We start from the raw sequence: 16,797 nt of genomic DNA on the forward strand, positions 1-16,797 counted from the left end.
TTGAGATATATTTGCAACTAACATATTCACCTCCCATGCCTCAGGGTCCTGGTCTGTAAAATAGGGGTGTTAATCTTGACTTCACAAAGCTATTTTGCCAATTCAAGGGGCTAATGTATGTAAAGCTTTTAGTATGGCAATGCTCAATACTTGTTGTTATTATTGTTATGCTCCAAGACAACACACATACGTATATATATATTTTCTTAAAGATAACACCACATCTTAAGCAAAAAAGAGGTTATAATCAGTACGTAGGTTCCAATGAACTGTGAAATTTATAAAGAGTTCTATTCAAAGTTAATGGTTTTTGCTTTTGACAAAATTCAACACCCATTTATGATAAAAACCTTACAGAAAGTAGGCATAGAGGGAACTTCCCTCAACATAATAAAGGCCATATATGACAAACCCACAGCCAACGTTGTTCTCAATGGTGAAAAACTGAAACCATTTCCTCTAAGATCAGGAACATGACAAGGTTGTCCACTCTCACCACTATTATTCAACATAGTTTTGGAAGTTTTAGCCACAGCAATCAGAGAAGAAAAAGAAATAAAAGGAATCCAAATCAGAAGAGAAGAAGTAAAGCTGTCACTGTTTGCAGATGACATGATACTTTACATAGAGAATCCTAAAGAGGCTAGCAGAAAACTACTAGAGCTAATCAATGAATTTGGTAAAGTAGCAGGATACAAAATTAATGCACAGAAATCTCTTTCATTCCTATACACTAATGATGAAAAATTTGAAAGAGAAATTAAGGAAACATTGCAACAAAAAGAATAAAATACCTAGGAATAAACCTACCTAAGGAGACAAAAGACCTGTATGCAGAAATCTATAAGACACTGATGAAAGAAGCTAAAGATGGTACAAACAGATGGAGAGATATACCATGTTCTTGGATTGGAAGAATCAACATTGTGAAAATGACTCTACTACCCAAAGCAATCTACAGATTCAGTGCAATCCCTATCAAACTACCAATGGCATTTTCCAGAGAACTAGAACAAAAAATTTCACAATTTGTATGGAAACACAAAAAACACCAAATAGCCAAAGCAATATTGAGAAAGAAAAATGGAGCTGGAGGAATCATGCTCCTGGACTTCAGACAACACTACAAAACTACAGTCATCAAGACAGTATGGTACTGGCACAAAAACAGAAATATAGATCAATGGAACAGGATAGAAAGCCCAGCCCAGAGATAAACTCACGCACATATGGTCACCTTATTTTCAATAAAGGAGGCAAGAATATACAATGGAGAAAAGACAGCCTCTTCAATAAGTGGTGCTGGGAAAACTGGACAGCTACATGTAAAAGAATGAAATTAGAACACTTCCTAACACCATACACGAAAATAAACTCAAAATGGATTAAAGGGCTTCCCTGGTGGCTCAGTGGTTGAGAGTCCGCCTGCCAATGCAGGGGACACGGGTTCGTGCCCTGGTTCAGGAAGATCCCACATGCCGCGGAGTGGCTGGGCCCGTGAGCCATGGCCGCTGAGCCTGCGCGTCCGGAGCCTGTGCTCCACAATGGGAGAGGCCACAACAGTGAGAGGCCCGCGTACCGAAAAAAGAAAAAAAAAGGATTAAAGACCTAAATGTAAGGCCAGACACTATAAAACTCTTAGAGGAAAACATAGGCACAGCACTCTATGACATAAATCACAGCAAGATCCTTTTTGACCTACCTCCTAGAGAAATGGAAATAAAAACAAAAATAAATAAACAGGACCTAATAAAACTTAAAAGCTTTTGCACAGCAAAGGAAACCATAAACAAGATGAAAAGACAACCCTCAGAATGGAAGAAAATATTTGCAAATGAAGCAACTGACAATGGATTAATCTCCAAATTTTACAAACAGCTCATGCAGCTCAATATCAGAAAAACAAACAACCCACTCCAAAAATGGGCAGAAGACCTAAATAGACATTTCTCCAGAGAAGATATACAGATTGCCAACAAACACATGAAAGGATGCTCAACATCACTAATCATTAGAGAAATGCAAATCAAAACTACAATGAGTTATTACCTCACACCAGTTAGAATGGCCATCATCAAAAAATCTACAAACAATAAATGCTGGAGAGGGTGTGGAGAAAAGGGAACCCTTGTGCACTGTTGGTGGGAATGTAAATTGATACAGGCACTATGGAGAACAGTATGGAGGTTCCTTTAAAAACTAAAAATAGGGCTTCTCTGGTGGCGCAGTGGTTGGGACTCCGCCTGCCGATGCAGAGGACACGGGTTCGTGCCCCAGTCGGGGAAGATGCCACATGCCGCGGAGCGGCTAGGCCCGTAAGCCATGGCCGCTGAGCCTGCGCGTCCGGAGCCTGTGCTCCGCAACGGGAGAGGCCACAACAGTGAGAGGCCCGCGTACCGCAAAACAACAACGACAACAAACTAAAAATAGAACTACCATACAACACAGCAATCCCACTACTGGGCATATACCCTGAGAAAACCATAATTCAAAAAGAGTCATGTACCACAATGTTCATTGCAACTCTATTTACAATAGCCAGGATATGAAAGCAACCTAAGTGTCCATCAACAGATGAATGGATAAAGGAGATGTGGCACATATATACAATGGAATATTACTCAGCCATAAAAAGAAACAAAATTGAGTTATTTGTAGTGAGGTGGATGGACCTAGAGTCTGTCATACAGAGTGAAGTAAGTCAGAAAGAGAAAAACAAATAGCGTATGCTAACACACATATACGGAATCTAAAAGAAAAGGTTCTGAAGAACCTAGGGGCAGGACAGGAATAAAGTCGCAGACGTAGAAAATGGACTTGAGGACACGGGGAGGAGGAAGGCTAAGCTGGGAAGAAGTGAGAGAGTGGCATGGACTTAAATATACTACCAAATGTAAAATACATAGCTAGTGGGAAGCAGCTGCATAGCATAGGGAGATCAGCTCGGTGCTTTGTGACCTCCTAGAGGGGTGGGATAGGGAGGGTGGGAGGGAGATGCAAGAGGGAGGAGATATGGGGATATATGTATATGTATAGTTGATTTACTTTGTTATAAAGCAGTAAGTAACACACCATTGTAAAGCAATTATACCCCAACAAAGATGTTAAAAAAAAAAAGTTAACGATTTTTAAATTGCCACATAAGTTTCAGTCACTAAGGAAATGCAATGCTGTAGGACACTGTATTCCGGCTCAGAGACAAAGAAGTTCTGAATATTCTAAGCAAGGTTTACAGGAGGGATCTGGAAAATCTGTGAAACCTTCCGAGACTGTTTGGAATTACCCTGCTGCGGCTTCATTGACTTTAAGCCATAGGAATGTACTAAAGTATCTGCGTGTCTTTCTGTCTCAGACAGAATTCCACCACATCCACTGACCCAGGCCTGCACCCACCCCTGTGAACAAACCCTGTGTAAACACAAGCAGATGACTGTGACTTCTTCTAGAACTTGCAGTGATGAACCTCCAGATTAAATAAGAGAGATCTAGGCTGCACATAATTACTTAAAGAATATTATGAATTTGCCAGAGTAGATGCGACGTTTTACTTGGAAATACCATCTATGGAACCGACAAAGAACACCACATCTATCTCCTGGTTGAGTTCCCGGAGGACGCGTGGTTTATGTAATTTCCTTTTTTGTCACTGCTGGAAAACATTCCAGTTCAATTTTTTAAAACAAAAGCTATGTAAACTATTTGTATGAAAGTCTATTGTCTCAGGATTGAAACATGAAATTTATTTTTCCTTCGAAATTGGTCAGAATTTTCCTCTCTATTCCTAAGCACCTACACACTTTTACTATTAAATTCAGCTTCAGAATGTGCCCAGATCTGACCAGAAAAATCTGGACATTTTCCATTAACAGCAATCATAAAATAGTTATGCAGTAATGGAGTTTTGTGAAGAATGGGGTAGGCAGATGGGCTCTGAAATTGGGCTGACCTGCCTTTGGGCAAGTATTTTAATCTTTCTGACCCTCAGTTTCCTTATTTGCAAAATGGGGGCTGTGTTACCCATTTCCTAGGGTTTTACACATAATCTAAGATTGCATGGGTAAGGACCCTGGCAAGGGCCCAATAAAACATATTTCTCTTTTCCTCTTCAACACTAGCAAGCTGCTCTCAAACCAAAGGAAAGAGCTGAGAAATCACAGGAAGTGTTCGAATAGTGACACAATGGGTTTGGGTAAAATGTAACTGATTTTGAGTTAAAAGCAAAATAATGCGGAAAATTTATTTTTATATATATATATATATATATATATATTTTACTCCAACATACGCTGCTTTGCAAGTTAAATGTAGCAGACATGCTGTGTATATTTAAAAGTAGTATTTTGGTGGATATTTGTGGTTATTTTGTTTACTAAATCTAACTAAATCAAATATTTGTGAAATCATCTCTAATTCAATAGGTATTATTTTTTTGCTAGATATCTCTGCCATCCTGTTTTAAGAGAATAATAACCATAAACAAAACATTTAAATTTATTTTTTAATCTAAATAAAGACCTTTTCCATTCCAGATTCTTAATTCAAGAGTAAATGTGAGGGTCTTCCCTGGTTGTGCAGTGGTTAGGAGTCCGCCTGCCAGTGCAGGGGACACACGTTTGAGCCCTGGTCTGGGAGGATCCCACATGCCGCAGAGCAACTAAGCCTGTGTGCCACAACTACTGAGCCTGTCCTCTAGAGCCCAAGCCACAACTACTGAGCCCACATGCGGCGACTACTGAAGCCCACGGGCCTAGAGCCTGTGCTCTGTAACAAGAAAAGCCACCGCAATGAGAAGCCCACGTACCATAATGAAGAGTAGCCCCCGCTCGCTGCAACTAGAGAAAGCCCGCACACAGCAATGAAGACCCAATACAGCCATAAATAAATAAATATTTTAAAAAAGAGTAAATGTGAGGCGTGGTAGGTAGAGAGAACTCTGGGCAGGGAGTCGGGGAGTGCGCAATCTGTGGAAACTTTGGATCGATCTAATGCTGTGTCCTTGGAGAAGTTGCCTCACTCTCCAAAATGACAGAGCAGAATTAGATCTAAATCTAATAAGTAATCTAATATGTAATAAAATAATATTCTTTTTACTTCTACAATAACATCAAGATCAGCTGTATATAAATATAAGGACAGCATAACTAGGTGTCTGAAGCCTGATCCTAATCATGAAAAAATTTTAAATAAGCATGGGAAAACGTCACATGAGAGAAAATAATTTTAAAGAATAAGTCCCCAAATCTGTATTATGGATGGATATTTTAAAAATACATTTTCATCCTTAAAGCTTTTTCTTTTCCACCTTTTTTTTATTGTGGCAAAATACGTACAACACAAAATTTACCATCTTAGCCATTTTTAGTGTACAATTCAGTGGTATTAAACACATTCACATTGTTAGGCAACCATCACCACCATCAATCCCCATAACACTTTTCATTTTGTAAAACTGAAACTCTATACCCATTAAGCAATAACTCTCCATCTTTCCTTCTCCCCAGTCCCTGGCAACCATCATTCTACTTTCTACCTCTATGAGTTTGACTACTCTAAGTATCTTCCACCAAAGGGGAAATCATAGGCTCGGAGGGGCAGGTACTTAGAGAATCCATCTTCCTGAGTCACCTCTCAGCAAACCCTACTTTCAAGTCCCTGGATATCCTGTCTCACTTCAGCTTTAGTGTGAACAGGATGTGTAAGACATGGGGACACTGAAATGGGAGGGCAGGACAGTGCCACCAAAATTGTGCCCCAGCGCGGCTCACCGAATGACCCGCCGACACCAAGGCTGTCCTGGGGAGTTGGCTGCTGCCTGAACGTGGTTCTGGCAAAGAAAGAGGTGAGATGGGCTTTTAGGCTGTGACAGCATTAAAAATCATCAGCCATGGAGTTCCTTTGTCATGCAATTCCCAAACCCTTTTAATTTATTGAGGCAAAATTCACATCACATAAAATCAACCATTTTATTTATTTTCTTTCTTTCTTTCTTTCTTTTTCTCTCTTTTTTTGGTTACACTGCACAGCTTGCAGAATCTTAGTTCCTCAACCAGGGATGGAACCTGGACCCTTGGTAGTAAAAGCGCAGTCCTAACCACTGGACCACCAAGGAATTACCTCTTAAAAATATATATATATAGTTTAATTTTTATTTTATATTGGAGTATATTTTATTTACAATGTTGTGTTAGTTTCAGGTGTACAGCAAAGTGATTCAGTTATACATATATCTACTCTTTTTCAGATTATTTTCCCATATAGGTTATTACAGAGTATCGAGTAGCGTTCCCTGTGCTATACAGTTGATTATTAAAACCAACTTGTTGATTATCTGAAAACCAACCATTTAATTAATTAATTTATTTATTTTTGGCTGTGTTGCGTCTTCATTGCAGTGCCCTGGCTTTCTCTAGTTGTGGCGAGTAAGGGCTAGTCTTTGTTGTGTTGCATGGGCTTCTGATTGCGGTGGCTTCTCTTGTTGCAGAACACAGGCTCTAGGCACGCAGGCTTCAGTAGTTGTGGCACATGGGCTCAGTAATTGTGGCTCACAGGCTCTAGAGCACAGGCTCAGTAGTTGTGGTGCATGGGCTTAGTTGCTCTGTGGCATGTAGGATCTTCCCGGATCAGGGATCAAATCCGTGTCCCCTGCATTGGCAGGCGGATTCCCAACCACTGTGCCACCAGGGAAGTCCCAGTTATTGAAATTTTGATAGGGATTGGACTGAATTGCTTTGGAACTTGTAGATTGCTTTGGGTAGTATTGACATTTTAACAATATTAAGTCTTCCAATCCACAAACATAGGATGTGTTCACATTTATTTATGTCTTAATTTCTTCCAGCAATAGTGTATAGTTTTCATTAGACAAGTCTCTCACTTCCTTGGTTAAGATGATTACTAAGTATTTTACTCCTTTGGATGTCATTGTAAATGACATTGTTTTTGTAATTTCCTTTTCAGATTATTCATTGTGTATAGGAATGCAACTGTTTTTGGTTTTGTTTTTTAACATGTTGACTTTGTATCCTGTTACTTTGCTGAATTCATTCATTAGTTCTAACAGGGTTTTTCTGTGCAAGCTTTAGGGTTTCTACATATCATATCATCTGCAAACAGATAATTTTACTTCTTCTGTTCCAATTTCTTTTCTTTTTCTTGCCTAATTGCTCTGGCTAAAACTTCCAGTACTATGTTGAATAGAAGTGGAAAAACAGGTGTTCTTGCCTTGTTCAGATCTTAGAGGAAACACTTTGAGTTTTTCTGAGTATGTTCACTGTGGGGTTTTATTACATTTATTTATTATTTATATAATAATAATTAATTAATAATTTTAATATATTATTGTTTATTTATTACATTTATTATTACTTTTATTACATTGAATTAGTTTCCTTTTATTCCTAGTTTGTTGAGTGTTTTTTTTTTATCATGAAAAGGTGTTGAATTTTGTCAAATGCTTTTTCTGCATCAAATGTGATGATCATTCTTCCCCCTTCATTCTGTTGATGTGGCATATTACACTGATTTTCATATGTCAAACCATACTTGCATCCTAGGAATAAATGCCACTTGGTCATGTTGTATAATTCTTTTAGTATGCTGCTGAATTCTGTTTAGTAGTATATTGTTGAGGATTTGCATCAGTGTTATCTTGTAGTGTCTTTGGTTTTGGTATTAGGGTAATGTTGGCATCATAGAATGAGTTAAGAAGTGTTCCCTCCTCTTCAATTTTTTGGAAAAGTTTGAGAAGGATTGGTATTCTTTCAATGTTTGGTAGAATTCACCAGTGAAACCATCAGATTCAGAGCCAGACTTCCTTCCTTCCCTCCTTCCTTCCTTCCTTTTCTCCTCCAGTTTTATTGAAATATTATTGCCATACAGAACTGTATAAGCTTAATATACACAACATAATGATTTGACTTACACATACCATGAAATGATGACCACAATAAATTTAGTGAACATCCATCATCTCATATAGGTACAGAATTTTAAAAAAAGAATTTTTTCCTTGTGGTGAGAACTCTTAGGATTTACTTTATCAACAACTTTCATATATAACATTCAGCAGTGTTAAGAATATTAATCATATTGTACATTACAACCCTAGTATTTGTCTTATAACTGAAAGTTTGTACCTTTTGACCACCTTCATCCCATTCCCCCTCCTCCATGCCCACCTCTGGTAACCACAAATCTGATCTCCTTTTCTATGAGTTTGCTTGTGAAGTATAATTGTCCTAGAACATTATGTTAGTTCCTGGTGCAGAAAATAGTGATTCAATATTTTTATACATTACAGAATTGTCACCATGATAAGTCTAATTACTTTGTTACCATACAAAGAAGCTACATTATTATATATGACTATATAATATATGACTATATTCCCCATGCTGTACATTTCATCCCTGTGGCTCACTTATTTTGCACCTGGAAATTTGTACCTCTTAATCTTCATCACCTACTCTACTCATCCTTTCACCCTCCTCCCCTCTGGCAACCACCTGTTCTCTACATTTATGACTCTCTATTTTGTTATATTTGTTCATTTGCTTTGTTTTTTAAATTCCACATATAAGTGAAATCATATAGTATTTGTCTTTCTCTGTCTGACTTATTTCACTTAGCATAAAACTCTCTAAGTCCATCTGTGTTGTCACAAATAGAAATATTTCATTCCTTTTTATGACTGAGTAATATTCCATTGTATATATACATCTTCTTTATCCACTCATTTATTGATGGGCACTTATATTCCTTCCATATCTTGGCTAATGGAAATAATGCTGCAATGAACATAGGGGAGCATATATCTTTTCAAATTAGCGTTTTTGTTTTCTTTGGAAAAATACCCAGTGTGGAATTGTGGGATCGTATGTCAGGTCTATTTTTAATTTTTTTTAATGAACCTCCATCCATTTTCTATAGTGGCTGCACCAATTTAAATTCCCACCAAAACAGCACAAGAGTTCCCTTTTCTCCACACCCTCACTAACACTTGTTATTTGTTGTCTTTTTGATAATAGCCATTCTGACAGGTGTGAGGTGATATCTCATTGTGGTTTTGATTTGCATTTCTCTGACGATTAGTGATGCTGAACATCTTTCATGTGTCTTTTGGCCATCTGTATGTCTTCTTTGGAAAAATGTCAATTCAGGTCCTCTGCCCATTTTTTAATTGGGCTTTTTTTTTTGATGTTGAGTTCTATGAATTCTTTGTTTATTTTGGATATTAACTCTTTATCGAATCTATCATTTGCAAATCTCCTCTCCCATTCAGTAGGCTGCCTTTTCATTTTGTTTGTGGTTTCCTTCACTGTGCAAAGGCTTTTGAGTTTGATGTAGTCCCATTTATTTATTTCTGCTTTTGCTTCCCTTGCCTGAGGAGACAGATGCAAGAAAAATATTGCTTAAGCTGAAGTCAAAGAGCATACTGCCTGTTTTCTTCTAGGAGTTTTATGGTTTCAGGTTGTAACTTAAGTCTTTAATCCATTTTGAGTTTATTTTTGTATATAGTGAGAGAGTAGCCCAGTTTTCCCAAAACTATTTATTGAAGAGGCTGTCTTTTTCCCATTGTAAGCTTTTGCCTTTTTTGTTGTGGATTAATTGACATATATAAGCATGGGTTCAGTTCTGGAATCTTTATTCTGTTTCACTGATCTATGTGTTTGTTTCTGTGCCAGTACCATACTGTTTTGATTACTATAAGCTTTGTTGTATAGTTTGAAATCAGGGAGTGTTGTATCTCCATCTTTGTTACTCTTTCTCAAAACTGTTCTGCCTATTTGGGGTCTTTTGTGTTTCCATACAGATTTTATAATTATTTGTTCTCGTTTGTGAAAAATGCCATTGGTATTTTGATAGGGACTGCATTGAATCTGTATATTGCCTTGGGGAAGATGGATATTTTAACAATATTAATTCTTCCAATCCATGAGGTATACCTTTCAATTTGTTTGTGTCATCTTCAATTTCTTTCTTCAGTGCCTTATAGTTTTCTGAGTACAGGACTTTTACCTCCTTAGATTTATTCCTAAGTATTTTATTCTTTTTGATGCAACTGTAAATGGGTTTGTTTTCCTAATTTTTCTGATAGTTTGTTGTTGGTGTATGGAAAGAAAAGATTTCTGTATATTAATTTTATATCCTGCAGTTTTACTGAATTTATTAGTTCTAGTAGTATTTTGGCAGTGTCTTTAGTATTGTCTATGTATAGTATCATGTCATCTGCACGCAGTGACAGTTGTACCTCTTCCTTTCTAATTTGGATTCATTTTATTTCTTTTTCTTCTCTGATTGCTGTAGCCAGGACTTCCAATACTATGTTGAATAAAAGTGGCAAGAGTGGGCATCCTTATCTCATTCCTGATCTTAGAGGAAATGTTTTCAGCTTTTCACCACTGAATATAATGTTGGCTGTAGGTTTGTCATATATGGCCTTTATTATGTTGAGGTATATTCCCCATATACTCACTTTGTTGAGACAAGGCTTTTTTTTGTTGGGATAATTTTGTTTACTGCTTCAATTTCCTTACGACTTATAGGTCTATTCAGATTTCTTATTTCTTTGTGATTGAGTCTTGGTAGGTTTTGTGTTTCTAGGAATTTGTCCCTTTCATCTAGGTTATCCAACTTTTTGGTGTACAAATATTCATAGTGCTCTCTTATAATCCCTTTTATTTCTGTAGACAAGGTAGTAACATCCCCACTTTCATTTCTGATTTTAGTAATTTGAGTCTTCTCTCTTTATCCCTTAGCCCATCTAGCTAGTTATTGATGTCACAAAGTTACATCTTTATATGCTGTGTCCCCTAAAACATAAACTAATAATTCTTTAAAATGCATTAGTCTCTTAAATTATGTAGAAAACTAGATTTGTAGTTACAAACCAAAGTTACGGTAATATTAGCTTTTACACAAATAATTGTTTTTCCTTAAATGTATTAGTCTCTTAAATCATGTAGAAAACAAAAAGTGTAGTTATAAACCATTGTTAAATAATACTAGCTTTTATAATTATATTTACCTTTATTGAGATTTTTATTTCTCCATATAGGTTCGAGTTACTGTCTAGTGAGTGTCCTTTCATTTCACCTTGCAGGACTCCCTTGAGCATTTCTTGCAAGGCAGTTCTAGTGGTTACAAACTCCCTCAGCTTTTCTGTCTTAATTTTTCCACATATTTGAAGGACAGTTCTGCCAAATATGAGTTTTCGTTAAGAGTTTTTTTTTCTTTTCACTTTGAATCCACTCTCTTCTGGCCTCCAAACTTTCTGATGAGAAATCTGCTGATAAGCTTATTGCAAATGCCTTGTATGTGATGATTTGCTTCCCTCTTGCTGCTTTCAACATTCTTTGTCTTTGCTTTTTGCAAGTTTGATTACACTGTGTCTTGGTGTGGACCTCTTTGAGTTCATCTTACCTGGAGTTCATAGAGCTTCTTGGATATTTATATTCATGTATTTCATCAAATGTGGAAGTTTTCAGCCTTTGTTTTTTCAAATATTCTCTCCCTCTGCTCCTTTTTCTCTCTCTTCTCCTTCTGTCCCTCCCACAATGTGTACACGTTGGTCTGTTTGATGGTGTCCCACAGGTCCCTTAGCCTCTGTTTGCTCTCCTTCAATCTTGTTTCTTTCTGCTCCTCAGCCTTGATAATTTCCATTATCCTATCTTCAAGATCTCTGATTCTTTCTTCTGCTTGCTCAAATCTGCCTTTGACTCTTCTAGTGAACTCTTCATGTTAGTTTACTTTTCAGCTCCAGAATTTGATTTTGGTTTCTTGTTAAGTATTCTATCTCCTTACTGATATTTCCATTTTACTCTCATTTTTCTTGACTTTCACTACATCTTCACTTAGTTCTTTTAGCATCATTCAGTTATTGAAGTCTAACAGATGTGCCATTAGGTCTTTTTTTCAGGGACAGTTTACGTTGATTTATTCTTCTCATTTGAATGGGCCACACTTTCCTGTTTCTTTGTATACCTTGTGATTATTTGTTAAACACTGGACATATGAGTCTAATAATGAATGTTAAGTCTGGAAATCAGATTCTCCTCCTTCCGCAGGGTTTGCTGTGTTGTTGTTGGCTTTTTGACTGATTGTTGCAGGCTGGCTCTGTACCAAGGGTCAGCCTGGGATGTAAACTTCAGGTTTTCTCAGGTCTTTTCTGAGTGTTTTCCTGTGTATGTGTGGTCACTTTCTAATTTTCCCTGCATATGTAGTTGTTTCTTAATGTCTTAGTCTTTAATGTCTACCTTCCTAAAGGGGAAAAGGTGAAAAATGAAGGGTGGGAGGGAAGGGTTCTGGCCCTTTAAGTCTCCTGGAAATCATTTCAGCTGGAGGGGGAAAGGCTTATAACAATGGGGATGTGTTTAACAACAACGGCTGCCCATCTCTTTTTCTGCACCTCTGCAACAAGAAGGGGCAATCAGACATCAGAGTTCAGATCCTTGATATTTGGAGGACAGGGTCCTTTTTGCCTATCCTGGCTCCCGTAAAAGCTGCTCCAGGAACCTGGTGCACAGCTGTCTGTTTGCCATATGGCTGGAGGTGGGAATGGGTAGGTACTACTGTGCTAAGAACTGAAATTCACCCAAATTGACCTCCCCAGTTTTCTATTGGAAGTTGCAATACTTCCACAGACTCCATAGTTCCCTAGCTGTTACATCAGACAGATTATGCCAGTGCAAGAATGTTGTCTTGTCTAGGTGGGGAGACAGATTCCTGGTGCTTCCTATTCCCCCATCTTCCCAGAATCCTCTTCATTCTTAAACGTTTTTGAATCCACACATTTCAGTTATGTCTAGTTCCTGCAGCCCAATGTGGTCCCTTCCCAATTCCAGCACAGATGTTAATCAATTACTCCTAGTGTCAGGAGACATTTAATGTATTCCAGGGGTCAATGATCTCCTTTTTCTGTAAGGAGCCAGACAGTAAATATTTTTGGTTTTGTGAGCTATATACTCTCTGTCATGACCATTCAACTCTGCCACTACTGCTTGAAAGCAGTCATAGACAAGACGTAAATGAACTGAGTGAGGCTGCATTCCAATAAGACTTCATTTGTGGACACTGAAATTTGAGTTTCATATTATTTTCATGGGTTAAAAGTATTGTCATTCTTTTGATTTTTTTAATCATCCAAAAATGTTAAGAAGCAGGAAGTTCCCTGGTTGCCTAGTGGTTAGGATTCTGGGCTTTCACTGCTGTGGCCCGGATTCAATCCCTGGTCGGGGAACTGAGATCCTGCAAGCCATGCAATGCAGCCAAAAAATTAAAAAACCCATTCTCAGTTCATAGGCCATAACAAACACAGGCTGTGGGCCGATTTGGCCCATGGCCAAGGTTTACTGACTCCCGAGGCATTCAAAATACTTGGGGCTACATTAATGTTGAATAAATAACTTTCTCCCAAGAACAACAGAATGGTACAGTCGCCTTTTTTAATACTAATTAGGTTTAACAGTACTAGAAACCTTTAGTTAGATAAACTCAACACAACTATAGCAAAGTCAGTCTAAGGATCCTACAGGTGGAAGGGTTTTCAAAATCACAAGAAATGGCTGTCCATACTATCTAAACTCACCAAACATAATATAGTACTGGGATTTTCCATTCAGGTTCTTCTGATCCACGTCTGCAGGGAAGAGCTTAATGTAGCCCCCTCCACAGTCCATCTTCTGCTCATGTTTCACGGTGTACTGAATGATCAGAGTCTTCCCTTTATTGCTAAATGGTTTGAACCGTGCAGAGATGGCGTAGAATCGGCTATTTTGAGTAGTCTGCAGACCTTTAAATAAAAAGTACTCATGAAGGATTAGGAATGACACTGCTCGGCAATGCAGGGAATTACATGGTTGTCCTCCCCTACCCCTGATAATAAACCTTCCAACCATTTATGTTGATCCTGCACCTATAGCACATTTGTACAATGATATACAATGGGCATATCACTAACAGGCTCTCGCTGCCACAGAACTTCTAGTTCACATACTCATGTACATGTTTTTGTACTTAATATACCACTGTTAGGTCTTAAGTTATAAAAACACTTCAGCTCTAACTGACAAATATGCAATCTAATTATAGATAAAAGATTAATTTTGCTTCATTTTCCAAGGGGTAGGAATGTACAAGGAAGCTTTGTAACAACTGGATTAAACAATGGAACATTCTACTTCTTTTCCTTCTCATCTTAAAACAGCTATTTAAGAGACACAACGGCTGATGGAGGACAGATTGCTGATCTGGGGGGAAAAAAAGTGCTTCACTGCACTGGATGAGCTGGTCCTTGGGTGTCATCTGTGTGGTGGCTCTTTTTATGAAGATACCATCCTTTTGTCATCTGAATCTTCTTGTACTTTATAAATTTAGCTGTTCACTTCAAGACCAAAAACCCCTTTTCAGTAGCCAAAAGGCTCTGTACCAATTCCTTATCTTATACTGGAGTATAAAACAAACCTGACAAGGACCTACTGTATAGCACAGGGAACTCTACTCAATATTTTGTAATAACCTATAAGAGAAAAGAATCTGAAATATATATAACTGTACTGTACACCTAAGACTAACATATTATAAATCAACTATACTTAAATTAAAAAAAAAAGACAAACCTGAAAACAGAGCCAGTCTTCTTATAACCTACCCTTCCTTGTAACATACTCCAGCCTCCATAACTGCCTATGCTGAGAGCCATCATTAATGAACCTGGCATTTTGCGTCAGTATGTCTAAGACTGAACTCACGGTTGACTCCTCACTCCCAAACCTATCTCTCTCTCTCTCTCTCCTACATTCTTCCCCCACTCTTCCCTTTCTCAGGTGATCTGTAGCCCCTTCCCCTACCATCCAGGCAATTCCTAAGGCCATCTGACTCACCACCTCCCTCTGAGTCTCACCACACTCCTCAGCCACCACCATCACCTCTCACCCATCTCTGTCTGGTTAAATTCTATTGATCTTTCCATCCATGGCTTCTATGTTACGGTCCTGGGAGACCACAATGAAAGGGGTCAAATTAACCAGTATCCTCAGTGCCTTGCCTGTGTCTGCTCTCAGTAGACAAGTGCTGGAATGAATGAAACGCACAGAGTCTCAGGATTCCAGGTTGGAGGAAGGAAAAACATTGTGGGAAAAAAACAAATGACAACCCCGCTCCCTGTACAAGCTTCACAGACCACCTTGTTATTTTCACTCCATTTTTGCCATCACAGCCTGACAATTTGGAACAACGTGTATCCACAAAACAATGAAGGCAACACTGGAGTAACAGAGCCAAGATGGAAGTTGAGTGGAAGGTGGTAAAGAGGGAAATTTTTTAATCTAAATCAGGGGTTGGCAAACTTTTTTCTGTTAAGGCCAGGGAATGAATGCTTTACACTTTGGGAGTCATTCCTTCTCCATCCTAATTACTCATTTCTGCCTTTGCAGCCTGAAAGCAGCCATAGACTGTATGCAAATGAAGGAGCATGAATGTGTTCCACTAACACTTTATTTATGGACCCTGAAATTTCAGGCATTTCATTGAATTTTGTGTAATTTTTATGCATCACAAAATACTATTCCCCTTTCTATTTTTCTCCAACAATTAAAAAACGTAGAAACCACTCTCAGCTAACTGGTTGTACAAAGAACAGGCAGTAGAGGAGCTTTAGTTTGCCTACCTTTGATCATCAGGAATGAGAAGTCAGAATACAGGTTATCCTTGGTACTTGGAGACTACTGACTTGGGGGGGGGGGGTAGGCCAGAAGGGAAGACTCTGGGGGTGGAGGTGGGGCCTGAAAACGTTCCTATCTTGACCTCGGTGTGCAGTTGTAAACATTCGTCCTATTGGACCCCCAAAGATACGAGTGCTTGACGGCATATAACTTTTACCCTGTTTTTCTTTTTAACGTGAAAATAAAAATGAGAAGTACCTTCTAAACTTTTTCCTTCTGTAGGGCAGGACCCTCGGCTCTCCAAACCCATTTGACTAGTGCTTGTAAAGAGGGGGTATCTTGGTCAAGAAAAGAGAAGACAAAAAGACCCTACCCATGCCTGTTTCCCGACCTGTGAAATGGGTGTTAGGGCTGTGCCACACCTACCTTGAAAGGTTGCTATGGGGGTTTAACATTCACCTTGATTTTCTCACGATTCCTACACTAACCTTTGTCTTTCTCTTTATGACCATAAAATTTCCCGGACGAGAGTCTAAAATACCCAAATTGGGAGTCATTGGTGGACTGCACCCATCGGTTCCTCCAGCGCTCTGTTGGGGGTAAATAACACCGGTTAGGGCTGAAAACTGTTAATTTGGGTGGTGGGGAGAGTGTTGGGGTCCCTCGAGGCCTCGAAGCTTCGAGGTTTTGCCACCACCGATACCTCGGCGACAGGCGGGGGCAATGGCAACTTGGGCCATCCGTTGGGCACTGGGGTATGAGGGAGCTTAAGCCTCCGCCACCGGCGGAGCCCCTTCACCTCCATCTAGAAAGTCCTCCTGGAAGTAGACTGTGGCCAGCGCCATGCGCAGCACACAGACTGCCCACAGCGGGACACGAGCGGCGGCCATGGAGAAGGCGCGGCCACCTCTTCTCGTAACCGTCCCTTTGCGCCCAGGCGTCTCCGCGGCGCGCCGGGCCCTTCCCGGAACTACTCCCGTCATGCCTTGCGATTATGACCCGAGACACCATTGGGCCTTGACGCGCGGTGCACGCCGTGTCCCCCTTCAAACTACCATTCCCATGATGCCTCGCGATAGTGACATGGAGCGCTATTGGTCGTTGGGGCGCGGGGTGCACCGGGAGGTGTAGTCTCTTT

The 16,797-nt window shown here is 39.2% G+C and overlaps 1 protein-coding gene across 4 annotated transcripts in view; it reads right to left on the reverse strand.

Annotated features, from left to right (window-relative positions):
- The window catches only part of CALR3 (calreticulin 3), a 31,528-nt gene extending 14,896 nt beyond the window's left edge, over positions 1-16,632 (reverse strand). For 2 of the 4 annotated variants that reach the window (XM_073803001.1, XM_033853839.2), the window contains exons 1-3: positions 16,459-16,632; positions 16,148-16,249; positions 13,586-13,789 (exon numbers count right to left, since the gene is read on the reverse strand). In XM_073803001.1, coding sequence (XP_073659102.1) covers positions 13,586-13,789; positions 16,148-16,249; positions 16,459-16,549 — 397 coding nt within the window. In that variant the 5' untranslated portion in view covers positions 16,550-16,632. Of the gene's footprint in view, positions 1-13,585; positions 13,790-15,664; positions 16,080-16,147; positions 16,250-16,362 lie in introns of those variants that run through there. The other 2 variants (XM_073803002.1, XM_073803003.1) reach the window with 2 other exon arrangements.
- Positions 16,633-16,797: the final 165 nt, after the last annotated feature.

Source organism: Tursiops truncatus, chromosome 3 (genome assembly GCF_011762595.2).
Source record: "Tursiops truncatus isolate mTurTru1 chromosome 3, mTurTru1.mat.Y, whole genome shotgun sequence".
Classification (NCBI taxonomy): Eukaryota; Metazoa; Chordata; class Mammalia; order Artiodactyla; family Delphinidae; genus Tursiops; species Tursiops truncatus.